The sequence below is a fragment of the Lissotriton vulgaris genome, chromosome 1_1 (genome assembly GCF_964263255.1).
Source record: "Lissotriton vulgaris chromosome 1_1, aLisVul1.2, whole genome shotgun sequence".
NCBI classification, from domain to species: domain Eukaryota; kingdom Metazoa; phylum Chordata; class Amphibia; order Caudata; family Salamandridae; genus Lissotriton; species Lissotriton vulgaris.
In genome coordinates, this window is record NC_141685.1 from 683,683,401 (window position 1) to 683,708,656 (window position 25,256).

At 47.7% G+C, this 25,256-nt stretch overlaps 1 protein-coding gene across 2 annotated transcripts in view; it reads right to left on the reverse strand.

The window, feature by feature from the left end:
* The window catches only part of LOC147747656 (uncharacterized), a 624,300-nt gene extending 612,102 nt beyond the window's left edge, over positions 1-12,198 (reverse strand). For both annotated transcript variants that reach the window (XM_086936345.1, XM_086936344.1), the window contains exon 1: positions 11,922-12,198. In XM_086936345.1, coding sequence (XP_086792471.1) covers positions 11,922-11,965 — 44 coding nt within the window. In that variant the 5' untranslated portion in view covers positions 11,966-12,198. The remainder of the gene's footprint in view (positions 1-11,921) is intronic.
* Between the last annotated feature and the right edge of the window lie 13,058 nt (positions 12,199-25,256).

Consider the following 25,256-nt stretch of genomic DNA (forward strand, 5'->3'; position numbering starts at 1 on the left):
CTTCTACACTGCAGCTTCAGCTCTTGTATAACTTCATTTATAAGCCGAACAAAAGAAACTGCGTGAAGCATTAGACAATGCAGTAACGTTAGTTGAACATGTATTTAATATGTGTATCAAATGCAAAAATAAATAATATATATTCCCTCTGAACATTTTTATTCTACTTTAAAACTGTAGAGAACTTTGAGTGACTCAAAAGATGAACGTGCTGCTTAAAGCTATCAAATTGCTCACTTGTTGAAACACAGCCACTAATAAGCCTTACTGCGATTGTAAGACAGAGCAAGGCATGGCAAAACAACGTGATCTCAACTATGGATGCATCTTTACCACGCATTACTTTAGTAGACATGCCTTTACAAATAGTTTCAACATGCTTGGTAAAGGTATATGTGTGGTAAAGATCATACCAAAGCCCCCTGAGCCCTAAAACCCAGCCCCCAGCCTAAAAATCTACCCCTTCCTATTCCCTCCTGCCATGAGCACTAAAACCCGACCCCAGCCCTAAAAACTACACCGAGCCCAGCCACCCGCCCTGAGCCCTCAAACTTGCCCCCAGCCCTAAAATCTACCCCTGCCCCCACCCTGAGCCCTAACGCCTGGCTCCAGCCCTACTAACCAAACAGCGTCTTGGTCCTTCCAGTCATGATCCTTCTTGTTCCTCTCCCTGCCCATTCGCTCTTCAACTAGAGCGGTGACTGCCTTAACCACACATAGACCTGGTCAGGGCATATGCGTGGTTACGACATATGCATGGGTAAGGCAAGCATTGTTCCGCTTGTGTTGCAACGGCATGCATGGTTTAGCCCAAATTGTTAATGCCATTGACCCCTAAAGTAAATAAACTAGGGCTACTTAATCACTTGGAATGTATTGCCATTACAACTGCTGCATACCACTTGAAGTTTCTTAAAAAATTGAAAACAAATGTATTTAGAACTTGAAATCTTACACTTTTCCTTGGGGCCAATACCGAATTAATCAATGGATTATATAGAGCAATGAATGAGAACACACCTAAAAAACTGTTAAGCAGTAAGTTGATACTTAAAACATTTTTAAAAACTAACCTGGGACATATTCACGATTTTGAGCCCAAGTTTTAATAGGAATAGGCAGCCCTAGATCGCTAGATGCTGCTGGAGGGGTGTAAGGTGTGTCCATGGTTAAGTATTTCTGATGCCTGACGCCTGCTATGCATGGCAAAGTCACATCAACAGCAACGTTTGAGGAACAACACTTCAAATGGAAGAAAAACCTTTGAGACTTAGACCTCATGCTTTTGTCAATCTTATGAATTGGAGACCAAGTGAGATATACTTTCATTTGAGGCCCTCTTGGATAGGCTAATCGTTGCTTTGGGATGCTTTCTCTGACTGATCACACAACTCATAGGGAGAAGGAATTGGGTCAGATTCCAGCTGAAGTCCCACGAACCAGTATTAAAATCTTCTTCCACTGGGCCTAGAGACTGAGAAGGGTGGATGGTGCCTTTTATGACTAGCCATTGCATCTCATGCTGGTCTTTATATAAATAATTTTGTTGCTAACTTTGGGACATATATTATTGCTTTTGGAGACTGAGGGCCCTATTCACAAAGGTACAGATAGACCAAGAGTTTAACTTTACTACTTTTCAATATTCAGAAAGGTAATTTGCTACTAGTAACTTTACTACTAGAAAAACTTAACCTAACTGAACTAAACAGACTAAATGAGCATGGGGAGATGGTGGATATAGGCGCAATCCAGTCCAATAGCCAGATTGATTCTTTGAAAGATCAAAACCATCCATGTATAGAGAAACAATCTAAATTGCCTCGAACAAACAGCTGATGAAGACTTCTGTGCTTTCGTAAGCATCCTGGTAAGAGGGAGGAACTGACCGACACAGAGACTAATGACTGATGGAGGTGAAACCATCAGGTACACCTTAACTGACACTGAACCAAACAAACTTTCTGCCTCATCTTTGACCTGACTCACCACAAGCAGAATGGGTCTTTTCAGTTATAACCTGTGTGTAGGAATTGGGGGTCTCTAGTTGGCACGGGTAGGTACTTGTGACAAATAGGGGCCCTCTCCTCTAGTCAGGATAAGGGGATTACACTCCTGAAATAACCCCTGCTCACCCCCTTGGTAGCTTGGCACGAGCAGCAAGGCTTTATCTCAGAGGCATTGTAAGTTAAGCATTTGTGACCACACACAGTAACTCAGTGAGAACACTACAAATGGAAACCACACAAGGTTTTTATATAAAAAATAAGTATATTCTATATAGAGTTACCACAAGACCAATAAAGACACAAATAATCCACAGTACTATTAGAATTCAAGATTTCTGGTTGAAAAGGCTTAAATCAAGGTGCTATGCGAGTCGGTAGCCCGGTCTGGCTACACGTTGTTGAAATAACAGATCCAGTGGACCACGTCGGTTGGGGCCCACTCAAATGTCGACAGACTCAGTCACAGTACCTTTTACTTGAGGCGGCCGGCACGGATGTGCGAGCCGGTTCCGGTGTTCGTCGCGGTGCAGAAAAGAAAGCGTTGCAGGACCAGTTGTCCCTCGATGCGGTGCAGGCAGCGGCCCGTTTGACAGAGTCGGTGGATCCAAGGCGTGCATTGCAGGATGAGACGGTGCTTCGATGCGATGCTTGCAGCTTGCGGTGCGGCGACAGAGCCGGAGTTCGGGAGCTGGTGTCGATCAGTCCGGACAGCGGTGCGAGTCGGGCGGTGCGTCGCGAAGCGTGCGAGGCAGTGCCAAACTCCGGTGTGTTCACAGGACTCGAAGTCAGTAGCAGTGACCGCGTTGGTCAGACCAGTACGAGTCGGTGTAGCGAGGCATTGCACGTCGCGGTGTCCACCAGTCGCGGTGCAGGCAACGGCTCGGTGACGGCGTCAGGACGGAGTTGGTGAGCTCAGAGCTTGCATTGTTCGAGGCGGACGTTGCTTGATGCGTTGCCTACAGGACACCGGGCCGGTCGGGAGAGTCGGTTACAGTTCCCTGCCTCTGTAGCCACTGAAACAGTGTTTCCAGCAGCAATTCACAAAGGCTGGTGAAGTCTACTGGTTCTGAGACTTCGGTCAGGGGGCAAGCTCTCTTCCAAGCCGTTGGAGATCTTTTCACAAGTTGAAAGTAAAGTACACAAAGTTCTTTCTCCTCTCTTTGGCAGTCAGGCAACCACTGCAGGCCAATCCCCCAAGCAGCACTTCAGCTTGGGAATAGTCTCTCCTCAGTTTCTTCAGGTTCCTCTCCTCAGCAGAGGTTTCGTCTTGTAGTCCAAAAGTGATCTAATTTCTTGGGATCAGGGTCCCAATATTTATACCCCAAAATCTTTTGTTCTCTGAGGGGAGAGGGGCCTGTGCCCAGTCCAAACCAGTTCTGAAGCATTCTGTTTACCAGACTTCTCCTTTCCTTTCACAGCGCAGGGCAGGTACATCAGACGCCCCACAGGAGGTGGAACCAGCATTGTGGAAGGCAAGTACAGCCTGGGAGCACTTTGTTGACAGTCTTTCTTCTCTTCTTTCAGTGTGCAGGGCAGAGACATCAGACGCACCACCGGGGGTGGAGCCGGCATTGTAGAGGGAAGGCCCAGCCCTATTCAGGTCCCAGGTGCAACTCCTCCCTCCCATCTAGATGCAGATCTCTTTATTTACCACTGGGCTGCCCCAGCCTGTCTCCTGGAATCCCCCAGCCCTGTCACTCACAAATCCCAGACAAATGAATACACAACCTCGCAGAGGCAGGCTTGAAAGGTTAGGCAAGCAAATACCTACTTTCTAAAAGTGGTATTTGCGAAAACAGAATGTTAAAACCCTCTTTAATAAAATATGCATTTTATCTTTCTGAGTCCAGGCATACTAAACTCAAATTTCTACCATGTTCTCTGAGTCAGTTAGGATTATAAAATGCAATAATTCAAACAGCCTATTCTGGCCTATGGAGAACAGGTAGCCTTGCAATAGTGAAAAACGAAAATGGTTGTAATTCACTAATAGGACATGCCACACACATCAGGGCTTGCCCTACCTTATACCTACAATGCATTCTGCCCTTGGGCCTGCCATGGGGTGACTAATATGAAGAAAAGGGAAGGTTTAGGGACTGGCAAGTGGGTGCACTTGCCCAGTCAGCATGACAGTACCAGACTGCACGCAGGCTCTGCAATGGCAGACCTTAGACACATTTTACAAGGCTGCTTCTGTGGGTGACACAAACCATGCTGCAAGCCCACTAGCAGCATTTGGAATTACATGCCCTGTCACACTCAGTGCACTGTACCAGGGTCTGACATGTAAGCCAAATAGTAAATCATGGAATCACTAATTAATACATTCATTTACAATAGGGAGCACTTGCACTGTGGCACTGGACAGCAGCGGCACAGTGCCCAAAGCATCTAACACCAGCAAAAACACATGAGGCAACAGCAAAAAAATGGAAGGGAGACCCACGCCAATGGTGCCAGGTTTAACACTGTGCTTCTTGCCAAGAGTGGAATATAATCCTGAAAAGCAGAGGGCTCGCCTTTAGACCACAATGAGGCCATGTGGATCCAGAGTGGCGATGATATAGAACAGAGCAGGCACTGAGTCATGAGCACACATGAGACCTTTCTTTCCCAGACCAGGCATTTTATAGGGAAATAAGACACTAGGCTTGGCTCATATCCTAAGACTCTAAAGTCTTATGTAAATTATTCAAGTTACTTTGAGCAGGGACCTTGGGGAGGAAAATGGAGGAAAGAATCGAAATTTGCCTAGCTTACGTAACGGTAAGTTTCAATTCTATTAAGGACACGGAGGCGAGGATTATGCTATCTCTTCCTTCGCTTTATTAACATAAAGACTCCACAGCAGCTTAGGAAAAAATATAATAAGAACAAAAATGCTTTAAACATAAAGCATTAACGCAATGTTCAACAAAAATAAACAACAACTCCCAAGAGTCTCTTTGAGTAACAATAGTCCACAGTCCTTCTACTCTGTCCATCATCACTATATAACCGGGCTTCTCATCATCTTCCTCCTCTTTCTTCGCGCAGATCACGCTTGAGCCTCATTGGTCCTGCTTAGCACCGTCGTTGCCTGTCAAAAAAGGAACAGCGTCAGCGAGGTGGCCCAGGAATGCGACAACAAGGCGAGGAGCATTCGGTGAACAACACAGTACTGACAATGTAAAGGAAAACGCTTTACTTACTGTCATACGGGTGGGTAGAGACACCACTGTGGCCTGGGTGGGATAATCCTCGCCTCCGTGTCCTTAATAGAATTGAAACTTACCGTTACGTAAGCTAGGCAAATTTCGATTCTATGTCAGGACCGGAGGCTTCAGATTATGCTAGTTTAAAGCTTACTTACCACCAACTGAGCCAAATCCACCACCGGCTTAAAATAAAACCTCTTGAAGGTGGAATCCGAGGACCAATCCGCCGCGCGCATTAGGTCCTCCAGACGAGCACCCACCGAGAATGCCTTAGAGGCCATGGCCCCCCTGGCGGAGTGTGCTCCAAAGAGAGAAGTATTGATGCCTGCTCCTTGCATGACCCATCGCACCCACCGAGCAATAGTAGGGGAGGAGACAGCTTTGTGTGGCTTCCGCAGGGCAATCAGCAACTGACGCTCGCCCGGAGGGCGCAGATCCAAGGTCAGGTCCTCATATGCTTTGAGGCATTGCACAACACACAACTTAGGAGTGTCAGTAAAGGCTGGATAAGAAATGGAACGCGACGACGTCTTAGTACGCCAGCCCACGGTAAAAGTAACCCCATCCGGGGAAAAAATGCGTGCAGAGACATCCAGCGCGCGCACGTCCGAGACGCGCCCACAAGAAACCAGACATAACAACATGGCTAACTTCGCCGACAGCTCCTTAAGAGACAGATAAGAATTGGCTGGCCACGACAGGAACAAATTCAGAACCAAATTGACGTCCCAAAGGACGGAGTACCTGGGTTCTGGCGGCAGTGCGAGGCGAACAGCCCGCAGAAGCCGACACACAAAAGGATGTTCCCCTACCGGGTGGCCATCGATGTTATCATGGCCCGCAGAAATTGCCGACCGGATAGCATTGATCGTCCTATACGCTAGACCCTTGTCGGCCAAATGCGCCAGGAAATTCAGCACGGGAACAAGGCCTGCGACCACGGGATCCAGATCCCTTCGTAAACACCAACGCATCCACTTAAGCCAAGCGGATCTGTAACGCTTCGTCGTACTGTCAGCCCATGCTTTGGAGAGCAAGTGCTCAGCCGACCCCGAAAGGCCCGGGAGCGCCCAGCGTCTCCTGAGAGCCTCCACGCCACGAGGCGGAGAGTGTTCTGCACGACGAGAGGGTGAGGTTCCTGATCCGGGTTCGTCAGGAGCAGAGGAAACAGGGGGAGTAGGATTGGAAAATCCCAAGAAAGTTCCAGAAGAACCGGAAACCATACTTGAGACCTCCACAGCGGTGTAACCAACACCAGTTCCGCACCCTGGCGGCGTAGTTGAGCCGCCGTTCGCATGATCATGGAGAACGGGGGAAACGCAAAACGGCTGATCCCGACTCCAATCCTGCAAGAACGCGTCCGTGGCCTCCGCTAGAGGGTCCGGCCTCCAGCTGTAAAACCGCGGCAGCTGGTGGTCGAGACGGGACGCAAAGAGGTCCACCGAGAAGGGGCCCCAAAGGGAGTGAAGCCACCGGAAAACCTCCGGATCCAGTTTCCACTGGCTGGCGTCCCTGAGGTGTCGAGAGTGCCAATCCGCTACCTGATTGCACTGGCCTGGCAGATACTCCGCCGTCACCGCAATGTGACGAGACAGGCAATAATCCCAGAAATCCTTCGCTAAATCCGCCAAGGCGCGGGAACGGGGACCACCTAGGTGGTTCACATACCGGACCGCCGAAATATTGTCCATCCGTAACAGGACACAAGCCTTGACCGAGTCCTTGGTCCAACAGCGAACCGCGAAGGAGCCCGCAAGGAGCTCCAAACAATTGATATGCAATTGTTGTTCTTCTGACGACCAGGCGCCGCCGGTGGAAAAATCCCCGCACCGGGCGCCCCAGCCCGACCTGCTGGCGTCGGACTCTATGATCAGGTCCGGGGCCGAACCGAAGATCGCTCGCCCATTCCATGCCTCCATGTGAGACAGCCACCACGACATTTCCTCCTTCACTTCGTCCGTGAGGGGAACCCACTGGTCGTAACACATCCCACGGCGCAGATGCTGCGCCTTCAAGCGTTGCAGAGCCCTGTAGTGCAGCGGGCCCTGGAAAATCGCCTGGATGGAGGACGAGAGAAGGCCCACCACCTTGGCGATATGACGCAGTGACGTACGTTCTCTTGTGATCGTCTGCCGAAGCAGGTGTCGAATCTTCGCGACCTTCCGACCCGGCAGGCTCAAGACCGCCTGTACCGAGTCCACCACGAAACCCAAAAAGGTGATCTGCTGAGTGGGAACCAAAACCGACTTGGAGCCGTTGATGACGAACCCTAGTCTCTGAAGCAGGCCGACAGCTAGACGCAGCTGGCCCGCCAACACCTCCGGGCACTGCCCCATGAGGAGGATGTCGTCTAAGTATACAAGCATCCGGACCCCCTGACTTCTGAGAAACTCCACCACCGGGTGAAGGACCTTCGTGAAGCACCACGGGGCCGAGGAAAGACCGAACGGCAGGGCGGTGAATTCGAACACCCTGTCGTCCCACAGGAATTGTAGGAAACGACGATGAGGGGGGTGGATGGGAACGACCAAGTAGGCATCCTTGAGATCCAGTCGTACCATCCAGTCCCGAGGGAGGAGCACGTCTCGAAGGAGGTGGATCCCCTCCATCTTGAAGTGACGGTAGACCAACCACCCATTGAACTCCTTGAGATTGATCACCGGCCTCTTGCCCCCATCCGTCTTGTCCACTAGGAAGACGTTGCTGAGGAACCCATGTGGGTGGCGCGTTGATAGACGGATGGCTCCCTTGCGCAGCAAGTCTGAGACCTCTTCGTCTATCAATCGCGCGTCTGAATCTGAGAAAACCATCGGGCGCGGGGGCCTCGCCTGAGTTGGCTGGTCGTAAAACTCGATATGGAAACCTCTCACAGTTTGCAAGACCCAAGCGTCGGCAGTGAGCAATTCCCACTCCCCGTAAAAGCTTGCCAGCCGCCCCCCAATTGGAACTTGATCCAAGCAAAGTACACTTACCGGGGGCATTTCCTTGTCCGGAGTTCTTCTTGAACCCTCTGCCACCATAGCGCTGTCCCCTTGTGGGGTAGAAGTTGGTGTAGTTGGCTGAGGTCTGGTACTGACCTCTTCCGGAGCCTTGTCCTCGGTTGTTGGTCTGCTGACCACGGCCGATCGCGCGGCCCCTGCCGCGACCGGCCCCTCCAGAAAAACGCTGGTGGAAGACCCTCTTGATGCTGGACTGAGCCTTGTCCAGCGACGAGAACGTATTCACGAACTTTCCAAGCTCGCGGATGAAAGGCTCACCGAAGAGGCCACCCTGAGCCACGGCACCTGCCTCCGACGAGGCCAGGTCCCCCAGCTTCGGATCCAGCTTGATAAGGAGCGAACGCCGCCTCTCCGTGGACAGGGCACAGTTGGCGTTGCCCAAAAATACGATCACCCTCTGGGCCCAGTTGGAGAGCACCTCCGGAGAAATGGCAGTGCCATTCACTCGAGCCTCCTCCGCCATATCCAGGATCTTCGTGGCGGGCCCGACCGCATCCAACAATTTGTCCTGGCAAGCCCGCCAGGACCGGTCGATCCCCTTCCTGGGGTCCTTCATGAATTTCGCCAGGAAGGTGGCCATCTTGGGGTCCAACTCTGGTGTCATGGCCACTTTCCCTTCCAGGGTAGGCCGAGGGCATTCCCCACGCAGGCAACCCCTCGCCTCTTTTTCCAGGGGCTTGCGCAGCCTGCCCGCGACAAACTTCGCCACCGTCTCCCCCGGGGCCCAGGCCGCGGATCGGGGGTGGACGATCTCGCCCGGGTCCAGCATGCCCGACTCGTCTCGGGGCATCTCCTTCGCTGAAGGTGTCGAAAGCCAAGAACGGGTCGACTCCCCGTCGTCATCCGAGTACGGCGAGTCGTAGATCGGGGAGGCGGGCGCCGTAGACACGTCGCCCGAAGTGCCAGGATCCACCAAGGGTGCAGGGGGCACCGCCGTCGCCTTGGCCAGGAAGGCGTCACGAAGCCGCTCGAAAGCACCCCTGTCCACGCCTTGGGCCTCTGATGAAGGTCCCTCCCCACGAGGTCTCTTCGGAGCGGGTGGCAACCCGCCGGACGTCCCCGGGAGTTCGGGGGACGGAGGCACCTGCGCCGCTGCCAGCTTCGCGCACTCCTCCACGATGCGGGCGGAAAGGCGGTCCTCCATGGGCCCTACCACCTCCGTCACGCAACGATAGATGGAGTTGTCAACCGCCTGATAGAACTCATCATCCTGCAAATAGGGGCAGGCTTCCTCATCGTATTCCCCTTCCATCTCGGAACCAAGGGCAAATGCGGGGCACCCAAGAGGGCGGCAACCGAGAAAGTTCTCGAATGTGGGCAGGCCAAGCGGCTGCGATCACGTTTTGGGCCAGCTGACGTGGCAGGTGGGCTGCACCAACCCCCAATCGCGCAGACCCTCCTCGCCGGGACCGGGTCTACGTACCCCTCAAGTGCGCTAGGCCACACACGGGTAAAGAGGTGCACAGATCTCGCCCGAAGGCGATTCACGCGGGCAGAACCGCCATACAGACCCCAGAGGGCGTCAAAAGGTGGGCAAGAGTACTGACCCGGATCACCAGGTGTCAGAGGGGTACGCGAGGATCGGCCCCCGCGCAAGCAGACCCTACGGCGCGGCTCCTCGCACTGCGGAGGCGCGCCGGAGGGTCGGCGAGACGACAGGCCGCCCCCTTGCGGTCTATGTACACACCGCACACAAGTGGGAATAAAGTCGCGTAGGAACGAAGAACGTTCCCGCAACTGGGGACTCTGTAAGGGAATAACCCATGCAAGGAGTCCCCCCAAAGATCGTACACAAGACAATCAAGCACAATGAAAAGGTAACAAATAGAAAAGCACTTATCTGGCTGCGGGAGCAGCGAAGAAAGAGGGGGAAGATGATGAGAAGCCCGGTTATATAGTGATGATGGACAGAGTAGAAGGACTGTGGACTATTGTTACTCAAAGAGACTCTTGGGAGTTGTTGTTTATTTTTGTTGAACATTGCGTTAATGCTTTATGCTTAAAGCATTTTTGTTCTTATTATATTTTTTCCTAAGCTGCTGTGGAGTCTTTATGTTAATAAAGCGAAGGAAGAGATAGCATAATCTGAAGCCTCCGGTCCTGACATAGAATTGCCCTGCTACAATCCCAAAAAGATTTTTCCAGTTTAGGCGTATTGTTTTAGCGTATGAAAATAATCCACTGATGCTGGGGGGAGGCATCAGTGTTAGATTTCAATGATACAACATTGATGACCTGAAACTAATCCAATCAAAAAGTCATGCCTCCGTTTATAAATAACAGAGATCGACTAGGAAGGATTCACATTTTTGCATCTACACTCGAATATTCACACACTGGCATCCCTGTTTCATGGCTCTCATTTTACAAAGACATACAACTTCATCTGGAAAAAACAAGCACCCTAGGGGGAGAGAGCACACAGTAGATGGCTGGAAAAGTCAAATTTTCTTTACATCTCACAGTAAGATTTGTTAACTCGTTTGTCCAGGCACAAAGCACTGCACAAAATGTTGTGTTCATGTCTCACTCCAGCTGAGAAGAAAATGTAAACGCAGACTCGAACAGCAATGAAGAGATCTTTGAACCGATCCTGCCAATTCCATAACTGCATGGTTTGTAGTCATCACATAAAGCTCTCCCATTCCATTAAAGAGGCTCCCATGTAGATTCCAACCCTTGATGTCCATGAACTGCTTCATGACCATATCCTTCTTTCACAAGCCTCTATGCAAACTTCAATATGGGGAATAACAAAAACACCCATGGTGGGTAAATGGAAAAAGTAAGAGAAATTTCCAGGCAGGAGGTAGTGTGCAACGCATGGTCTAAGGTCATGACCCCATTGCTGCTTGCACTGGCTGAAGGCTGCACCTACCAAGGTGTTACAGGAGGAGAAGGTGCACAGTGTGGCTGACGGCCACATCCAACACTCTGATCCCAAAGGGCATAGCTTAAGGTTTTACCCTGGGGCTCTAAGTTAGGGGGATTTAGGGCAGGGTGTGGTCAAAGGCCATTCTTTCCTTTCATAGCAGTGTAAACACGGGCAGAAACCTTGTCCAGTGGTGTCTGAGGCCATAGAGGCTGGGCACACGCCCTGACGAAATCAGGCCCCAGGACATCCGGGGCATGGTCAAAACAGGGAGCTCGTGCAGTCATAAAGGGATGTTTCCGGCACTGTACTCTAACAACATACAGAAAACGTACTGTTATGCACTAAGACCGGTGACTTCACAATATTACAAAAAAGAAAATAAAGTGCTATAAGAATTTGTAAATTATAATCCATAAACCAACGACCAGCTCAAATTTGGCAGTCCTTTTGAGCTTTGTACCCCAACCCTGAAGGCTCTGATGACATCGTTGATTTTATACGATAGTGGCACAGCCCCCTTTGATAGAAGTTCATGGCCAAAGGCAACACCCAGGACCCACAGACCAATGAGACAGCCATGTTTCACACGTAGTAAAAAAAGGGTGTGGTGGTATATCAAATAGTGGCATCATGAACGGGCCTATAACAGCCCTAAGTTCTATTGGCACCAACTTTACCCAAAGGTGGCAACTGTTTTTACATTTTCATTTGAACCCGTAACAAGAAAGCTCCCGCACATTTCTGCCTCAATACCAATGCCCAACTCTGTAGAGAATACCTGCCATGCCCTCCCACCTTCATAACTTTCAAACACGAGCATCGGTATTTAGCACAGTACCTCTTTGAATGCGTTTTGAAAACACTCCTGTAATTTTTGTCCATGCTTCGCTCGGTAGGTCACAGCACAGCTGCCCTGTACCCAGGGCCTTTTTTCTCAGGTGCACTCATTGGAACCACGACGCCAGGTAGGACTGGTTACCAAGCACACGAGGCGCGAGCTTCCCCAAACGAAAAAAAGCATCACAGATTAAAACAGGCTAGCACCTGCCCATTGCCTCTTCTTGTGTAACTAATACTAGTAACAGGAATGGACATCAGTGTCCAGATTGCAGAACCATTCACCTGCAAGCTCAGCGTGAAGGACATACAATCCATTTTAAAGCGAATAATACATATATCGACGCCTGTGTTAAGACAGAAGGAGGGATGGGTAATTCTCTTTTCAGATGGATGATGTGTTGTTTTGTTACTGTGACTACTGTTTACAGACTGCACACATATCGCCTTTAGTAGCTGACTCTAATCTGGCAGGCTGAACGTTATTTGTTTTAAACTGTACTTAGTCTTTGTTAGCAGGTACAAAAGCAGGTACAAAAGCCTTCCCACTTGCACAATATCTAACAAGGCGCAGCACTTGTTAAATGGAAAAGCTTCGTTTCTGTTTTTAAATAACCCTTTTTACAAGAAATGACTCGGTCGGGGGTGGGAGTCAAAGACGGAAGAAGGTGCTCTAATCGATTCAAAGATAATGCAGAGTAACCTAGGGGTGTAGCTGACTAGTCGGGGCTGTTAAGTGTTGGGCTTATCAGAAAATTGAAATATATGTGCTGTAGCATTCATGCTGGAAACTACCCCTTTATAGGTCTGGCTTGACAGCCCAACTGTCCACAGAAAATTATGTGAACCCTCCACACAATTATGATTATTTTAGTTATGTATTGATCTCTCTCCACTTTTAGCACACACACAGCATTCGAATGTTATTGAAGTTATAAGCTAACCATTAGGATAGGAAACATGTTTTAGTCAGCAAAGACTAGGAACAATCGGGCAAGCTGCAACCGGTCACTGTAGCAAAGTATTTTGGAGCACAGTTAATAACATTAGACTGGGGGATGCTCCACCCAATCCTTTATTATCCTGTTGTATAGCTGGCCTGCATAACCCATTGCAGCAGTATGTATCAGGTAGGGGAGTATAAAACACTATCGAACTTTATAAATCCCAGACTTTGCAACATAACCCCTTTGCAACTTTCACTGAGCGAGGTTGTTGAAGCGATTAACCTAAGTTTGGGTAGAAAGGATCCAGGCCCAGGAGGGGTTCCGATGGACATTATAAAAAACAACAGTAAACTCAGGGGGCCCCTTGCTCCTAAAATACTGGGGTCCTGGGTACAGTGGATTATCGTCCCCGCTTTTAAGAATGGGGAATGTAACCTGCAGAATTGCTATCGCCCTATATGTCTTATAGACAGCACAGTGAAGATTGGCAGATTACTTTTTAAACGTTTGATAAATTGATCTAGCCAGAATAATATGTTGTCCTCGTTTCAATATGATTTTCGCATGGGCTGGGAACGATGAAGTAATGCCTTAATATACGTCTAATTTGGGGGAAATACACGATAGCTAGACGAGGCCCACTCTACCTAGCTTTCATGGACTTGTACGCAGGTTTCGACTGAGTCATCAGGACCAAGCTCTGGTCAATGTTATTGGACTTGGGCGTTAAAGTGAAAATCGTACATTTTCTTTACATCCTGCATGGAAATTAATCAGCTAAGGTGGGATACGGTCCTGCTGGGGAAGTTACTAACATATTCAATTTAGCTCGCGAGATCTGTCAGGGATGCATATTGGCTCCCCTTCTTTTTAGGTCTCGACCTCTGCCAATGCCTCTGGCATTGCAGATGTCGAGACATATAGAGGAGAAACAGGAACTCTGAACCAGGCGGATTACGCTGAGTGCATGTGCCCTTGCACGCGCTTGCCGTTTGCTGCCACAGCAATGCCGAGAGCTTCACACTTCAAAGGAATGCTCTCCCCGTCCCACTCTGTGCAACGCCTCTTCTCTCACCCTTTTTGCTATCTCCCCCCGCCCTCCCACCTTCAGCCTCTTCCTCTGCAGTGCACTCTCTCCCCCCTCCCTCCTCCTCACCCCAACATTTGTCTCTCCCACCACAGGCTGCTGCTATGTAATTTGGGGCATAGCTTTAAACCTGTTAACTAAAATCTTGTGCATCAAACGTGCCACTTGCGCTGTACTTGAATGCTCCTTTGAGCTGTCTGTTGTATCTAGACGTATCACATAACTAAAACATATGCGTAAATTACAACAGGCAGACCTATTGTCTTTGCCAGTCCTTGTTAGCAGTGTTTGCCTTTCTGATTGGGCCTGGGATGAGGCATTTTTTGCTGAAAACTTAAGATATTCTGCAGCTTTAACAAGTTCATTATTTTCAGCTAAAGGAAGTGTAAAAGGTGGCATTATGACAGAGTTCACTAAACATGGGCTACTGGGACACAGCATAGTAGTGTCCAAGGACTAGGCATCCACAAGCATCACCCATCAGACATCCACAAGCGTCAGGCACCCAAAAAGGTTCTGGCATGCACAAGCATCAGGCATTCACAAGCTTCAGGCATCCTCAAGCGTCAGGCATCCACAAGCGTCAGCCATCCACAAGCGTCAGGCATCCACAAGCGTCAGGCATCCACAAGCGTCAGGCATCCACAAGCGTCAGGCATCCACAAGCATCAGCCATCCACAAGCATCAGACATCCACAAGCGTCAGGCATCCACAAGCGTCAGGAATCCACAAGCGTCAGGCATCCACAAGCATCAGACATCCACAAGCATCAGCCATCCACAAGCATCAGACATCCACAAGCATGAAGCATCAGACATCCACAAGCATCAGCCATCTACAAGCATCAGCCATCCACAAGCATCAGCCATCCACAAGCATCAGGCATCCACAAATGTTAGGCATCCACAAGCGTCAGTTATGCACAAGCGTAAGGCATGCACAAGCATCAGGCATCCACAAGCTTCAAGCATTCACAAGCATCAGACATCCACAAGCGTCAGACAGCCACATGCGTCAGACATCCACAAGCGTCAGGCATCCACAAGCGTCAAACATCCACAAGCATCAGGCATCAACAAGCAACAGACATCCACAAACATCAGACATCCACAAGCATCAGACATCCACAAGCATCAGACATCCACAAACATCAGACATCCACAAGCATCAGCCATCCACAAACATCAGACATCCACAAGCATCAGACATCCACAAGCATCAGACATCAGACATCCACAAGCGTCAGAGATCCACAAGCGCCAGGCATCCACAAGCGCCCGACATCCACAAGCGTCAGACATCCACAAACATCAGGCGTCAGGCATCCACAAGCGTCAGGCATCCACAAGCGTCAGGCATGCACAAGCGTCAAGCATTCACAAGCGTCAGACATCCACAAGCGTCAGACATCCACAAGCGTCAGACATCCACAAGCAACTGACATCCACAAGCAACAGAAATCCACAAGCAACAGAGATCCACAAGCATCAGACATCCACAAGCATCAGACATCCACAAGCATCAGGCATCAGACATCCAGAAGCATGAGACAACCACAAACATCCAGAAGCATAAGACGTCTACAGGCATCAGACATTCACACACATCAGGCATTCACAAGCATCAGACTTCAGACAACCAGGAGCATCAGACAACCAGGAGCATCAGACAACCAGGAGCATCAGACGTCCACAAGCATCAGGCGTCCACAAGCATCAGGCATCCACAAGCATCAGACATACACAAGCATCAGACATCCACAAGCATCAGACATCCAAAAGAAACAAACAACCACAAGCATCAGACATCCACAAGCATCAGACATCCACAAGCGTCAGGCATCCAAAAATGTCAAGCATCCACAAGCATCAAACATCCACAACCAACAGACATCCACAAGCTTCAGACATCCACAAGCATCAGACATCCACAAGCATCAGACATCCACAAGCATCAGGCATCCAGAAGCATCAGACATCCAGAAGCATCAGACATCCACAAACATCAAACATTCAGAAGCATCAGACATCCACAAGCGTCAGACATCCACATGCGTCAGACATCCACAAGCGTCAGACATCCACAAGCGTCAAACATCCACAAGCATCAGGCATCAACAAGCAACAGGCATCCACAAGCAACAGGCATCCACAAGCATAAGACATCCACAAACATCAGACATCCACAAGCATCAGGCATCCACAAGCATCACCCATCAGACATTCGCAAGCGTCAGGCATCCAAAAAGGGTCTGGCATGCACAAGCATCAGGCATTCACAAGCTTCAGGCATCCACAAGCGTCAGCCATCCACAAGCGTCAGCCATCCACAAGCGTCGGCCATCCACAACGTCAGCCATCCACAAGTGTCAGCTATCCACAATTGTCAGGCATCCACAAGCGTCAGGCATCCACAAGCGTCAGACAACCACAAGTGTCAGACATCCACAAACATCAGACATCCACAAACATCAGGCATCAGACATCCACAAGCGTCAGCCATCCACAAGCATCAGACATAACAGCTCTTCTGCCGGGCTTTCCTTCCTGTCCATTCTCGTATCTGAGCCCACAGCAGAAGGCGTGCAGTGTGTTTTATTTATTTTACTGTCCATTTCAAACTGACTTTGTTGGTCAAAAAAGGATAAAATGTCTAACTCGCCTCAACTGGAATCAGACCCCAGATACTTCTTGTTGCACGCAGAAATATGTGGTGTACTTAACTTGCTGAGGTGCCTTCACTTCATGGCTGGATAGAAAAAAAACTGTAAGGAGGCAGTCAAAACAATGAGCACACTGGTAGTCCGGCTTCTCAGCACTCACTGTGCCCGCCTGCTTAGAAAGCACAAAACTGTCAGATAAGCCGCTTTGCCTATGTGCAGGAACTAAGATCTGAACTCAGGTTTTGTGCCTTTGAAGCCAGAGGCTACATGTCCGCCTCCTTTTGTTTGGTTACAGTGATTACCATCTGCGAATTCATTTATATTAGTAGCATAACACAGGTGCTCGAGGGGACACATTGAAACCTTGAATCAAAATTAAAATTGCACACAGTAAATTCCTCGAAAACGGGATGTTTACTGTCGCCCTCTATCTATCTATCTATCTATCTATCTATCTATCTATCTATCTATCTATCTATCTATCTATCTATCTATCTATCTATCTATCTATCTATCTATCTATCTATCTATCTATCTACCTACCTATCTATCGCCCTCACTCTATCGATCTATCGCCCTCACTCTATCTATCTATCTATCCACCTATCGCCCTCACTCTATCTATCGCCCTCACTCTAGCTATCGCCCTCACTCTCTCTATCGCCCTCACTCTATCTATATTTTGCCCCCACTCTATCGCCCTCACTCTATCTATCTATCACCCTCACTCTATCTATCGCCCTCACTCTATCTATCTATCGCCCTCACTCTATCAACTATCTATCTATCTATCGTCCTCACTCTATCTTTCTATCTATATATCTCTTATACTCAATCTATCTATCACCCTCTATCTATCTATCTATCGCCCTCACTCTATCTATCTATCGCCCTCACTCTATCTATCTGTCTATCTATCGCCCTCACTCTATCTGTCTATCGCACTCACTCTAGCTATCTATCTATCGATCGCCCTCTCTCTATCTATCTGTCTATCTATCAATCAATCGCCCTCACTCTATCTGTCTATCTATCTATCACCCTCACTCTATCTATCTATCTATCTATCTATCTATCTATCTATCTATCTATCTATCTATCTATCTATCTATCTATCTATCTATCTATCTATCTATCGCCTTCACTCTATCTATCTATCGCCCTTACTCTATCGTCATCACTCTATTTATCTAGCGCACTCATTCTATCTATCTATCGCCCTCCCTCTATATATCTATCGCACTCACTCTGTCAATCTATCGCATCACCACAGCATAACTCACCCCCACCACAGCATCACCATTCAGGGGCACCACAACATCACTATGCGCTACCACAGCATCACTGAATGCCAGAGCATCACTCGTCGCCACCACAACATCACTCAGCGCCACCACAGCATCAATCTGTGCAACCATTCAACAACAACTGGTTCGAATATGTCCTCTCAATGTTTCAAGCTTTATTACAAATGTCACAAAAATATGTTAATATTTCACTTCTGTTCTTGGATTTTCGTCACAATAAAATACACTGAACATAATCTTTACAAAAGTTATTTACAAAAGCCATTATAAATTACAATAACTTTTAAGTATTAATTATTTAAAAAAATTAAAAGCCATTGTAATTTGTAATATCAATACATCTAAGTCACATAAATACAACACATTTTGCATTACAAATGCTACAGGTGTCACATTTGCAAAATGTAAAACCATTGGCATTTTAAATGACAAAGCTATTAATTATAACACCTAAATAAAAAATGTTTAATTTACAATACCAATAGCTCAAACTCTCCTAATGGGAGACATATTGCATTGCAAATGCTTGTTTATCCTTTTTGTTAACAGCGCATGTCCCCATTTGGGAGTTGTCACCATTGATGTACACAAAGATTGCAAATAGGTTAGTACTGGCTCTATTACATGCTGATGATGCCGTCTTGATGGTGAGAAGACCAAGAACCCTGTGGAGCTTAGTGGAAGCCTTTATCTCGTTCATTGGCAGTTCAAGGTTTATCGACGAATTTTAGGAAATCCCATATTAGGGCGTGTGAGTTTGGGAAATACAAATTGGCCTCCATATCAATTAAGGATAGGTCTGTGAGAAATGTGAGCAATTTTAACCATCTTGGGGTCACTTAACTCAGGTGGTTCTCGGCAGCCACAGCATATTATTTCACTGTTTCATGCATGAAGCTGAGTAGGGCAGCCAGGCCACACTAAATCTCACACCCTCAACTTTTAAGGGATCAACTGCATCTTTTATAAAAATGTATAACCATCAGTGTACTGCAGTGGCCATGTATGGTGCAGGGATCCGAGGGTTACCAAAATACAGTGGCCCTATAGATAAAAGAAAACCGTACCTATAGGCTAATCTTGAACCTCCCACCCTCTTGTTCATGTTTTATCATACATTCTGAATTGAACTTGTAATACCTTTCTGACATTGTGAAGCTGGTCTCACTGCTCTTGTGGGTCAGCATATGGACACTAAGGCCAGTTTTAACAGGGAAGTGTTATTAGATTACCTCCAACTTGATAGATGCGTTTCTATTCGCTGGCTGAATTACGTGTGCAGATCTCTCAATGATATAGAATTACCCAATTTCTTTTAAGCACCACTCCCTTTAACCAAATTAGATACATTGTTAGTGAAGGACAGCTTTAGGGAGCATGATCTAAATCAGCGTCTGGACCAGGAGTGTACTAAAATGTCTGTGAAGAACTATTTATATACCACCCACTGTGGGTTGCACCACCATAAGTCAATAACACAAGTATTGATGGAATCAATGAAAAGTGTCCATCAGTAGTTATTTGCTTTTTTAAATCTTCTTTATTCAATTTTCATCGGGCAGCCAACGTGTTTCGTGCATAAGAACTTCGTCAGGGCTGTAAAAACAGTTACATTTTTTTTGTACTATATACAAACATTGATCCTCCAATCATAATATTCACAATAGTAAGACCGAGGCAAGTTTCCTTTGCCCGCGATTCTCTAATCCTCCAAAACTCTCTAATACATATTTGCAAACTATACAATAAATACATCAAAAGAAATTGATATACTCGCTGTTTGTACAGTGAGACTCTAATTCCTTGGGTATACTCGATATTTATCCACTTTAGGACTACACTAGCATCCACTTTCGTTTGTCCTCATATTCACAGTTTCAGTTGCAATTGAATATCTGAATCAAAGCCCCTTTAATGTAACATTGACTATGGTACATTCAATGGAACAAATTGATTTCCTGGATATAACCTTTTTTATTAGAGACAAGACAATCGAAGTACACTATTTCGCAAACCTACGGAAAGTAACAGCACACTGTATGCGACTAGCGCGCATCCTAAAAGCACCATCTCAAATATCCCTTATGGGGAGATGGTGAGACTATGCCGCAATTTCAGTATAGAAACACTGTTTAAAGAACAATTACAAGAAAACAAGCAAAGATTCAAACAACGGGGGTATGAACAGAGTACTTTGAGCGTGGCAGAAAACAAAATATTGCAAATGCTTAGAGAAAAAACTTTGGAACAGAAACCCAGTAAGAATAGACAAAAGACGGAAATGACAGTTGGCCTAGTGACTAAATATAACAAACAAAGTCAAGGCATGTACAGGATTCTAGCCAAACATTGGTCACTGTTACAAGATATACCAGGCATCAAAGGCGAGATAACAACAAAACCCAGGGTTATTTACAAGAAGGGCAAGACTCTTAGAGAGATGCTTTGCCCAAGCTATGTGACAAATACTAAGAAAAATGTGACTGCATGGCTACAGGGACCGACACATGGATTTTCTACATGTACAGACTGTAACATTTGTCAATTTGGGAAAAATTGAACAAAAGATTTTGGCTATAACACAAAGAGGATCTATACCATCAGACATTTGATTACTTGTAAAAGCACATATGTTACATACATATTGGGCTGTACGTGTAATATTGTCTATGTGGGCAGTATGATCCGCCCCTTGAAAACACGCATACAGGAACACGTGAGAGCTTTCCGCAATCTAGATATGCGATACCCCATGACACTACATATGAAGGAACATCATAAAGGGAGAACAGATATTTGGTTCCATTACATAGACCACACGCAACCCCATCCTAGGGGAGGTGATCGCGAACTGGCATTGAGACGCAACAAAGCAGGTTGGATTTGCAGATTGCAAAGTACTATGAAGGGGCATAACACAGATGAGGAATTGCATTATTTCCTCTAATATGATGGGTTTGTGGTGGGCCTTTATATGGGATGGAAACATTAACACTGATATACTAACTGTCGAGTAGTCACTAAGAAAGATCCCCTAGTGGCATAGCAATTAAAGGGAACCATCTTGCCATTTTACATATTCAGCTTGTTGAGATGCAATTAAAAAATTTCATAACATATGTGATGTCCTATCTCCAATACATTGAGGACCTGGTGTAATACTAGAGAGACAGTACAATAAATTACAATATGACTATTTCAAATATGGAACAGATCATGTTACAACGCACCAAATTATCATGTTTATGTTTACTGTCCTAGGGCCCTATCTGTGTAACATAATGTGGCTCCTAATGTATAGGAAAGCTTGGATAGTGCAACATTATGAAATAATGTATCCGCTGTACTTAAAGAAACATATCCTCCACTGTTAACAGTATATATTATATGAGAGGAGTTCAAAATGGTACAAAAAGATTTACATATATCTGGATGGTTTTTGCAAATATGAAAAGAACAATGTTCACATCACAACAGGTACTATTAAATTGCTATTTTGAGATTAAAACTGCACATATGGCTGTAACATGCTACAACGAACCCTGCGTGGTAAATGGAACCCACTCGAGACAGAATTAAGAGGGAACAGATGATGATGTAAAATATGTGTACCACCCGATCAGAGATACACTCCTTTTATTGATTGGGATTTTTAAAAATAGGTCCCCGGGTAACAATTTTTAAAAAAATGTTTTTACTTTGCACATGGCTCCTCTTGGATTTCGGAACGAGCCCCTATGCTCGAAATTGGTTTGACCTTAACGCCGTTGCTAATGTTACTAGCAACTTCGAGAGGACCAAAGTACAATTCGTTTTCAAAAAGACGAGTGCTTTATTGCTGCCTTTTTGTTACTGTTCACAGTAAGGCTATTGCTAGGGTCGTAATTTGGAGACTGCGATCCTCGGGGGGAGCGAAGCGAAGCAGTCTCCCCCGCGGATTTTTGCCCAGGTGGACAGACCCAGAGCAATGACGCGATAGAGTAGGTCAGCGGGCGCATAGTGAGCTGCGTAGGCGTCAGATAGGGTAAAGGCGCCAGATAGGGTAAAGGCCCCATTTTAGGTTCCAGTCGTAGGAGGCAGGAGCGCTTTTAGGCGAGGCTGGTCAGTCAGGTTTAAAGAAATTTGCACAGCTTTTATTTACTACTGTCGCTTACCACTTGGGGCATGGTGTCGCAGGAGGCACTGCAGGAGGCGCTCCGCGTCATAGCGGCAGCGGGAAGAAGCGACCTACTAGCGGCCGGAGTTGACGCTACAGCAGAGCCCCCTCTCAGGCCCCAGAGGAGACAGGCGGCGAATGGCGTGAGGAGGGCCATTGAGGCGTGCAGGCAGCCGGCGGTAGCGTGAAACGGCACAAGGAGAGCGCGCTCGGCCAGAGGTGCACGCCAGTCTGTGGGGCATGCTCAGCAATTGGCCCTATGGAGGGGACAGTCTTCATGCTCCCTCTCTCCAACAGTGCTGCAAGGGTCTGGCTGTTTCTTCAGGTGGCTGGGTGAGTTGGCAAAGCCCCCGGTTTCTAGGGAGGGGTTAGCAGTGGGCGGGCCTGGCTCAGGTCCCTCGTGTATAGCAGGTGGAAGGGGCAGGTCAACAAGGGTAGTCTCAGTGCGGCAGGCACGGCCCAGGCCTGTGCCTCTATTCAGTGTACCTCAAGGTTCAGAAGGCAACGCAGCAAAGGGGACAAAAAAGCGCTTGCTTTCTATTAGTGTCAGAAGCCCAGCAGCCACAGCCTCAGCCTTTAGTGGATTATTCCAGTGGCAGTGAGGAGGAGACAGGGGCTATGCAACATCATGCAGAGTGCCCCAGGGGTCAGAGGGAGTTACTGCCCACAGGGGCGAGGTCCCTGGAGTTAGAGTTTGAGGGGGCTGAGGGGTCTTTCAGCATCATGGAAAATACTGCAGACATTTTTACAGACATTCACACACCTGGTCAGGATGGGCTGCAGGCGCAGGCTTTGGAGGAGAGTTCACAGAGGAGGGCGTTTGGCCTGTCAGAACCATACCAGGATGAATTTATTAATTACATGTATGACAATGGTTTGGAGCATACCAGATTTAACCGGGAGTACATTTTCCCGGCTGCGCGCCAGGCACCAATATGTTTTGGGTCTGAGGAGCAAGATTTGGGTGCTAATTTAGAAGGCCAATGGGTGTGGGTAGAGCATTCCACCCCTAAGGACATGCAGCGGACCAAAGGGCGACTAGGGGCTACAAGCAGCAGTGTGACTCTAGCGGAAGAGGCAGATAGTTTGTCAGGTCGTGCAGTAGTGGAGCAGGTTCAGAGCAGGACTCAGACAGGAAATAGGAGAGGGCATGGCAGAGACTCTGCGACGGACAGGGTGGCCACTGAACAAGGTGGTTTTAACGTGGAATTATTTGCGGATTCACACCAGGCGGACAGGCCTTAGGAGCGAGGGCCTGTTTTTAATTGGGCAACTTATGATGGGGTGTGGGTGATGGAGAGTGTCCGGGAGGTGCCAGCAAATCTTTGCCTCACAAGCTATGGGGGCAGGGGAAGTGGCTTTCCTGCAAAACTCGGATGAGCGGAATGTTGGCGAACAACTGATGGGTTTGCAAAACAGACATACAGCTCCATCAGTGGGCAAAGGGAGGGGGATGGGGGCAACACAATCTGTTCCATCATTTCAGGTTCAAGATGAAGAGGCAGATTCCGAACTGCAGAAGGAGAATCTCGAACGGATATCTCAAGAAGATTTGAGACGATTGAAGAACAGCTTCCAAAGGGTAAGCCGCGTTGGTGGGGGGCATGGGATGTTGTTTCACAGGTTGCAGGTAAAAAGGTCCAGGATCAGGGTGTATCGGTGCACAGTCAAGTGGCGATTTCAAAGGCAGGTGAGAAGGGTGGTAAGACAGTACAAAGTATTACTCATGAAGGCTTGGAAGATAGATCATCCGTGCCAGGCAGGTTACCGTATATGGTGTCGATGCCGCTAGGTACATATTTGTCACAAAAGGCCAAGCAAAAGATAGGGCAGCATGATTATGTAGACGTTTTTCGTTTGTTGCATAGAGATGTGCAAGCGAGAGAAGGGTCTAAAGAGGAGGAGATGGAACTGTGAAGACGCCCCAGAGTGCCTAGGAATATAGATAATTGGTCATTGGCTTTTTAATTTTTTCTAGCATTTACTGTGAGAAATATCCGGAGAGGGCAGTTTCATTGTTCAAATAAATGGATGTGGTCCGAAAGGCACACATGCATTTTGGTGGTTTTTCCTGGCTGAAATACGATGAGGAGTTCAGGCCAGGATGAGCATGAATCATGATAAACCATGGGGGGACATAGACATGGAATTATGGTTACAATGGATGTCATCATCTCAACTTACAGAAACTACACATACAGCAAGTGGTTTGCCGGTAGCGTACCGGCCCTTTCCAGGGCGCGCCGCCCAGGGAGGGGCGGGGTCGGTTGTAAGGGGACATCCAAGCGGCATGGGCTCATGTTGGAACTACAACAGAGGTTATTGTAACAGGCCATACTGTAGGTTTAAACATGAATGTTCCCAGTGTGGAGGCAGACACATGCTCTTTCAGTGCCTTACACCAAAATCAGACACAGTTGAACATAAATCACAAGAGCAAGGGCAGGCAGCAAGAGGGAGGGGAACTCCACTCCCTCCTATACCAAAAGGCTTTTACCCCAATTAAATGGGAATTGTTTGTCCCTTGGTTAGACAGGTACCCGGACAGGGAGGCGGCTGCCAAACTGTATCGGGGGTTTAGGGATGGACTCAGAATTGGTTAACAGGGCCCCAGATGCAGGCACTGGGCAGAGAATTTAAGGTCTGCAAAGGACTTCCCGGAGGCAGTACGCAAGAAACTGGAAGAGGAAGTGCGTTTAGGCAGAATAGCTGGTCCTTTCGAGGAGCTGCCTTATGTTTATTTTATGGTGTCACCATTAGGGGTCATTCCCAAGAAGTCTTCAGGCGAATTTCGCATGATACAGCACCTTTCATGGCCGGAGGGGAGGTCAATCAATGATTTCATTGCAGATAAGGACACGGCGGTCTCTTACACCACAGTTGAGGAGGCGTTAAAAATGGTGAAAGGTTTAGGAGATCATGCTGAATTAGCCAAATGTGACATTCAGTCTGCCTTTCGTTTGATCCCGATTCATCCCATGGATTTTGAGCTCCTGGGCATGCAGTTGAATGGCTATTTTTATTTTGACAAAGTGTTACCAATGGGGTGTTCAGTATCCTGTGCCCTCTTTGAGTTATTCAGCTCCTTTTTACAGTGGGTCTTTCAGCAAGGTTTTAGTGAAGGCAAGGTGTGTCATTACCTAGATGATTTTTTATTCATGGGTCAAACGCAGTCC